The sequence below is a fragment of the Oryza glaberrima genome, chromosome 2 (genome assembly GCF_000147395.1).
Source record: "Oryza glaberrima chromosome 2, OglaRS2, whole genome shotgun sequence".
Lineage (NCBI taxonomy): Eukaryota > Viridiplantae > Streptophyta > Magnoliopsida > Poales > Poaceae > Oryza > Oryza glaberrima.
The window spans coordinates 21,122,169-21,129,161 of NC_068327.1; the positions used below are offsets into that span (position 1 = coordinate 21,122,169).

The 6,993-nt window shown below is 43.5% G+C and overlaps 2 protein-coding genes across 2 annotated transcripts; one reads left to right on the forward strand and one right to left on the reverse strand.

Annotated features, from left to right (window-relative positions):
* Positions 1-372: 372 nt before the first annotated feature.
* LOC127764753 (glutathione S-transferase zeta class-like) lies at positions 373-3,332 on the reverse strand. Its single transcript, XM_052289669.1, has 9 exons — positions 3,130-3,332; positions 2,938-2,994; positions 2,332-2,417; positions 2,179-2,250; positions 1,785-1,838; positions 1,464-1,539; positions 1,181-1,242; positions 804-863; positions 373-719 (listed from the first exon to the last, which is right to left on the reverse strand). The coding sequence occupies exons 1-9, from the start codon at positions 3,233-3,235 to the stop codon at positions 615-617; spliced, it is 678 nt and encodes a 225-aa protein (XP_052145629.1). The 5' UTR covers positions 3,236-3,332; the 3' UTR covers positions 373-614.
* Positions 3,333-3,529: 197 nt separating this feature from the next.
* Positions 3,530-6,640, forward strand: LOC127762387 (PHD finger protein ALFIN-LIKE 7). The gene is made up of 5 exons (XM_052286888.1): positions 3,530-3,755; positions 3,860-3,892; positions 5,381-5,609; positions 5,829-5,949; positions 6,043-6,640. Exons 1-5 carry the CDS (start codon positions 3,605-3,607, stop codon positions 6,313-6,315), a joined length of 807 nt encoding a protein of 268 aa, XP_052142848.1. The 5' UTR covers positions 3,530-3,604; the 3' UTR covers positions 6,316-6,640.
* The last annotated feature ends 353 nt before the right edge of the window (positions 6,641-6,993 follow it).

A 6,993-nucleotide genomic window follows, 5' to 3' on the forward strand; every position in this document is an offset into this window, starting at 1 on the left:
CTCTTGTTTTTCTATTTATCGTTGGGTAGCTCTATTAAGTTTGTCGGTTTCATGAGAGGAAGCCCTCCTGTCTTTCCTAATTGGTTCTTAGTTCTCAAACCTTGGACATTGTTGTTTATGCCATTTGCCCATCGGACATTGCTCAAATTTGTTGCAAAAGTCAGAAAAGGCTATGATCACAATAAAACTATTCAAAATTTTAACTTGTACAGCAGAAACTAAAATGGGCAGTGTCTTGTGATAATTTAACTCAGGTATGCAAAAAATCAAATACACTTGTTTTTAAGGATAATCATCAGGTTGAGCCCTTATTGAGATTCTTTCTCTTCGTGCTGCATCACACATAATCTGTAAGATTATCAAACCAATGCGTTTCAAGTGCATCTTGTATTCCCACTCTCAAGTTGTATCATGTTGTTGGCACCATTGATGCCAACATGAAGTTGTCCATAGGCTAGCAATTTTAAGGGTCATTTATTTGGACAGAAGCTTTGAAAAACATATACACCTATTTTCAATTTTCGCAACAAGTTCTGTGCTTATTGTTACAGCTTCCAATGATAAGTTGGGTACAACTTTTAATCTATTTTTCAGATGAACATACACTGTATTTTCTAGGTAGAGGAAGGGGCATCTGGTTGTCTGTCTGGGAGTGCTGCTTGAAATGCTGGATGTTTCATATACTCCTCATGGAGCCTCGCGAGAGTGGGATAATTTAACTGCCAAGAAAACATATTTCATTAGATTTAACAAAATAGATAAAGGCATATGCATGGATAGAGTAAGAAGCACAAGAACAGTACCATGTTAATTTGAAAACGAGTCACTGCTGCATAAATCTGAGGTGCGAGGAATACGTCTGCCTGCATGTGTAACGGAAATGCAACAGTTACTGAAGCCAAAACAGTGCTTGTTAATATTTGGAGTGTTCACAAACATGATTGCATAAACAAAGGGAAAGTTAGTAAATGGCAATCTATGGTTCTCATGAGGAGTACAGTGAATATGAGGATGCATTTTTATTTTATCACTTCAGTTTTTTCTTTTTTCACATGGGAGAACTTCACTCTGTTTTAGGGAAAAAGTGACACAATTTGCAAGCAAGATACACGAGAAAAAAAAAACCTTAGAGAAGATCTCCATACAAGAAAGGATAAAATTGTTAGGGCAGCATACACACCAATCGGACTTCATCTCCTGTTGCATACTTCCCAGCACAGCCTTTTACTAGGTTCTCAGCAGCTACACCATTGGGGAACGAAGTGAGCATGGTGTGACATAAAAGCAAATCTAAATAGGCAGGAATGTGAAAAGGGGAGGAATATGAGTGAGCTTCTCACAACATGCAAAACAACTGAGTTATGCATAACACATTTTTTTTGAAGCAGATTTGATGGTGGAAGTAAAGCTGCAAAATATAGTGATTTGATTAATAAAATAAAGGATACGTCAGTGAGGAGAACCTGCGAAACCTCTGTCGATCTGTTGTTGAGTCCATGGGATGCTCTCCCCTGTACCAACCTTCTTCTCAATGAACCTCTGCAAAGAAACAAGTGGCCCGCAAATTATTCTGTTATACAATATTTTTTTCCCTAATTGAGCTGTACTATATTAATTTTACTACAGAAGCACAAACTGTTTAATATAGAGTTAATCTGAGGCACAAAAATGCATCTTTGCACAATGCAGCCAGATAGACATGGAACACAGGTGCACTGAGTAATCAAATACCAGGCAGAGAACCTTACATGGCAATAAGAAATTGAATGCAAATCAGTTCTTACCAGTACGGTAAGATTGTGAAGAGGTTGAATTCCAGAGCATACAATGCTTGCTATCTGCCATAAAATTAGATTATGTCATGAAAGGTCACACTAGGCATGATCAATCGGTAAGAGGAAAAAAAATCTAGTGCATACAGTAAGCTATATTTTCTGGATTATGCCTAAGCCTATCTTATATCCTTGTGCTCAGTATTCCTATTATCCTGAAACATGTGTGGGCTGATCCTTTCCTCTTTTTGTTATTGTTCTGATGTGATCTTACCTTCTCAAATAGGCACTAACTGAACATCAACGCTGCTCAACCTCAACAAATTACAAATAGCACTTGTATATCAAATGGAATGTTTAATTGAGGTCATCATCCTGCGCATAGCAGTGCAGAATCTATCATTACCTGGAGATTCAAGGCCTTCATTTTAAGGTCTTGAGGTAAAAGAGGGTGCTCAGGGTACTTGTCCTCCAAATACTGCAATCACATAGAAACAAGTCAAGAAGCGACCAATTTTGATGCTATAAACTACTGCATCTCAAAATTCTGAATGCTTACTAATGCTATCGCGTAAGAATCACCAATTACAGCATCTCCATCGACCAATGCCGGGACGAACTTCATAGGATTAACCTTCATGAATTCTTCCACCCACAAACAAAAAAGAAAATAGTTGAGGCTACCACACATGTGTTCTATCTTTCGGTTTGAGTTTCCTGTTTTTTGGTTCCTCCCCTACGATTCTGAGCTAGTTGTGCATGGGTGCGTGCCACGAATGGGTGGACATCATGGCGCATCGTGTGCGTATCATGCGTCCAGTTACAAGGGTACTAAGGCCATGATCTGCATATATCACTTTGCTTTATATTGCATCAAGAAAATCCCGAAAAGAGGCGCTTCCACATGCTGCACCGAAACCTCTCATGTTCATCTCAATTTTCTCAGTTGTGCATTTCATCGAACACCTTCCTATTCATCTTCCCCCACAGAGCCTAGCCTTGTGGATTTCGGGCCGATCGCCTGCTAGAATCTTACCTCTCAACATCCAAGCACAAATTTGCGGCGGTAATTGCACGAACAGTCTCTAGACGCAGCACAAAACCGTACACAAGTATAGATAGGGGGAGGAAAGCAGTTTGACAGACAGGTGGCGTAGCACCTAACCTGGATCAGAGTGCTCCCCCTTGAGCAGGTTCACCGCCTTGTACTCGTACTCCAATCCTGCAGGAGACAGACATCAAAATCACCCGCACGCACGCACGCACCAGGTTCACTCACTCTGCCCGGCCATGAGCCAACCACGCATAGAAGATGACGACGAGAGGAAGGCAATCGCGCGGCGCGGGCACAACGTACCTTTGAGGTTGAGGGCGATGCGGACGCGGTGCGAGCACGAGCTCCGCCAGTACGAGTACAGACCCAGCTTCGCCGGCGCCACCGCCGCCCCCGCCGCCTCCGCCATCGGAAGCCGCCGCCGCCGCCTCCGCCGCGAAGCGTACACGTCAGCGAGCGAGCGAGCGAGCGGAAGGAAGAAGACGAGTGGTCTCTGACTCTTCTCCGTGGGCCACGAGACAAAACTCTAGAAGAGCCCATCAACCGCCCCGACAGGTGGGCCCCACCCCACCCAGGGTGGAAACTGGGATTTCGTTTTCGTGCTAGCCCCCTGTAATTTTGTTTATTCGCGTTTAGGTCCTCGTCTGGACCTGGCTGCGATTTTGCCCCTCCTCTCTAATCCTCTCTCGCTCTCCACTACGAGGCCACCACCACCACCACTCTCGCTCGCTCCCCCCACTCCCACTCGCCTGAAACCCTAGCAAGGAGCTCCCGGCGGATGGACGAGGGAGGCGGCGCTGGTGCTGCGGCTGCCGCCGCCGGGAACGCGGCGGGGGCGGCGGCGGTGCACCACAACGCGCGGTCCGCGGAGGACGTCTTCCGCGACTTCCGCGCGCGCCGCGCGGGCATCGTCAAGGCGCTCACCACCGGTGGGTAGCTCTCTTCGGTGTTGTTTGGGATGCTCTTTGCTGATTGATTGATTGATTGATTGATTTGATGGATTTGCTGTTCTTTTTTTTGTGTGGTTGTGCAGATGTGGAGAAGTTCTACCGGCAGTGCGACCCCGGTGAGGCTAGCTCCCCGATGTTCGTGTGTTTGAGCTAAATTTTTTGTGTTTGGGGATGTGAGGCTTTGGTCTTTTTTGCGGCTGCTCTGGAGTCGCTTTTGCTTTTTCTGGATGGACGGAGCTTAGATGGTTGCGATTTTAGGGTTTGCTCCAGTGTTTCTTAAAGTTCCTTAAAGCTGGAATAATTGATTCCTTGGGGAAAAAGAATAAAAGCTCGAATAATTGGTTAGTTGTAGCCCTAACTAATCTGTTTTAGTTATGGTGGTTTTAGTGTTTATCGGTGAAAGACTTTTCTTCTTAGCTGGTATCTTGCAGTCGCTTGCCGGTGTAATTGGGTCCATTTAAGTCAGTTTGTTAGGGGGGTAGTTTCAGGTTTCAGCAAATTAAAGTACAATTGTTGTTGCGGTTTGCACTATCAGCATCTGGGACCTCAGAGAGCATGCTTAAATGATGATTGCATTCAAAATACTCTATATGAACCACAATCAATCAGATGTGGTCTTTAAATAATTAAATTTTCATTTGATTGAAGCTAGTGTATCAGCTCAGTGTAGAGGCTGCAAATCAAATCCTGATCGCATCGTGCTAATAACTATTCTCTTTTCCAGATCGATCATCATGCAAATCTATGATCTACTTATTGGACCGTAGGATTGGGAATCTGGTTAAAAAAATTTAACACATTTTTAGGAAAAGGCATCATGGGAGTTATTCTAGTTGGCCATACTCTTTCACCAGCCTTGTGTAATCCTCACTGCATTTTCTTAGCAAACAAAAGTTGTTTTCCATAGTAAAAACTGTGTTTTGTGAAACCCATGACCCAAAACTTAGGGTTTTCTGAAATTTCCTCGAAGTAAATATTTTTAGTAAAGAAATTTCATGAATTGAAGACAGAAGTGGACAAAAAGGTATATCCAAATTCAGTTACTGCTGGTCGCCTGGTCCTATCTGTAACTTATGTTAGCATGTAGAGGCATGTATTCATGGGCTTGGCCCACATCATACAGGACTGATTTATCACTACAATTTTCAAGGCCCATTAAAACACTAATGCACCCTATTCTACAGGCCCAACAGCATACTTACATTGCTAGGGAACCATTGAAGCAGCTTCTGCTAGCATGATCCAAAATATAAGTCAATCTGCTAGTATACTGTAATTGCATCATTACTACAATTAAAGGTGAAAAACAACAGTAGCTCCAAAACTTACTGTCCTGTTGATGTTTGAAGACAGGTTTAATGTTTTAGGGGTTACGTGAGAATAATTTGTTTTGAGTAAATTGGTTTGTCGACTCCCTAGGCATAGCCCCAGTATGTGCTTCAAGCGTATGTGGGTTAATCTTCAACTATATGTAGCCATTTTGTGCTGTACTGTCCATTGAAATAATGATGAATGGTACATTACATCACAAGTAGTCTGTTGAATGAAGTTATCTTCCCTTGTTTTTGTCATAGTAATGACATAGTGATCTCCTATTTTTTCAGAGAAAGAGAACCTGTGCCTTTATGGATTGCCCAATGAGACCTGGGACGTGACCCTTCCAGCTGAGGAAGTACCTCCTGAACTTCCAGAACCAGCACTGGGCATAAACTTTGCTCGTGATGGAATGATCGAAAAAGATTGGTTGTCGCTGGTTGCAGTTCATAGCGATGCATGGCTACTGTCTGTAGCATTTTACTTTGGGGCTCGCTTTGGATTTGATAAGGAAGCCAGGTTTGCATAGTTTTCGTTGCAGCTGTCGATGCATTTCTTATTTACAGAAATCAACTGTGATGAGGCATTCTGATTCCATTTGTCAAAGTTTACAAGAGGATTTTGCATCTTTTGTGTAATTATCTGAGTGACATTATCCAGTGCATTGTCACTCAACAATCAACATTATATTGTTTGGTAGAAAATGACAATAGTCCATAACTGGCATTTGAATTTCAGGAGACGGCTCTTCACCATGATTAATGGTCTTCCCACTGTATATGAAGTTGTGACGGGAATCGCCAAGAAGCAAACAAAAGTCTCCAATGGCAGCAGCAAAAGCAACAAGTCCAACCCTAAAGTATGTGCATGTGATCATATGCATGTCTAACATGCATTATCTAGCGCCCATATCAACACAACGTTTAACCTTTTCGTTTCCCTTCTTTTCCAGCCATCGAAGCAATCCAATTCTAACAGCAAGCCTGCAAAGCCACCTCAGCCGAAAGATGAGGAAGACAGCGGCCCAGAAGGCGCGGAGGATGAGGACCAGGCTTACATGTGTGGCGCTTGCGGAGAGACTTACGCGAACGGTGAGTTCTGGATCTGCTGCGACGTCTGCGAGAAGTGGTTCCATGGCAAATGCGTTCGGATCACCCCTGCGAAGGCAGAGCACATCAAGCAGTACAAGTGCCCTGGCTGCAGCAGCAAGAGGAGCCGAGAATGACCACGGGAGGCTCCCGGTTGACATGTTTTAGAATCGTTAGGAATTGGTGAAGAGGCGGAGAACCGCTTCACCCGCAACCTGCTGCCGTGCAGCAGCAGACCCGGCGTGCAGGCCGGTTGTTGTATTAGTTTCAGTCATTGTGTTGTACCCGACATGGTAAGTAGCTATTGTATTTAGCAGGCAGGCAGGCTAACTGCTGTGGTCGTAGTGTGATGTGAACCTCTATGAGAGAGTTGGATACTCTCGGTGTTCAGTAGTGATTTAGTTATGGGTTAGTGTGTATGATTCTATGATAACTGCTTCCCCTTTCCTGAGGTTTCTACCCTGTCTTGGCTCCTTTATTTGTTTTTTTTTTTTGTGGGACTTTTGGTTGCTGATGTTCAACAGTTCAAGACTTGACAACACCAGCTTCTTGGACAAGTTCAGGAACCCATCGTCAAGTGCATGTCTTTCTTCAAGCAGGTTCGAAAGGAAAAGAAAAAACAGAGGCAGAAACATTGTATATTTGTAGATAGATTATATGTGTGAGCAGAACAACAAAGAAATACAGTATACAATACAAACCATTACTTTCCATCAGTGCTTTAGGCCCCCTTTGAATTGAAGGAATTGAAATCCTACACTATTCATGCATTTGATCCTGTATACTAGGGTGTAATTGGCACGGTGTTTTAATCG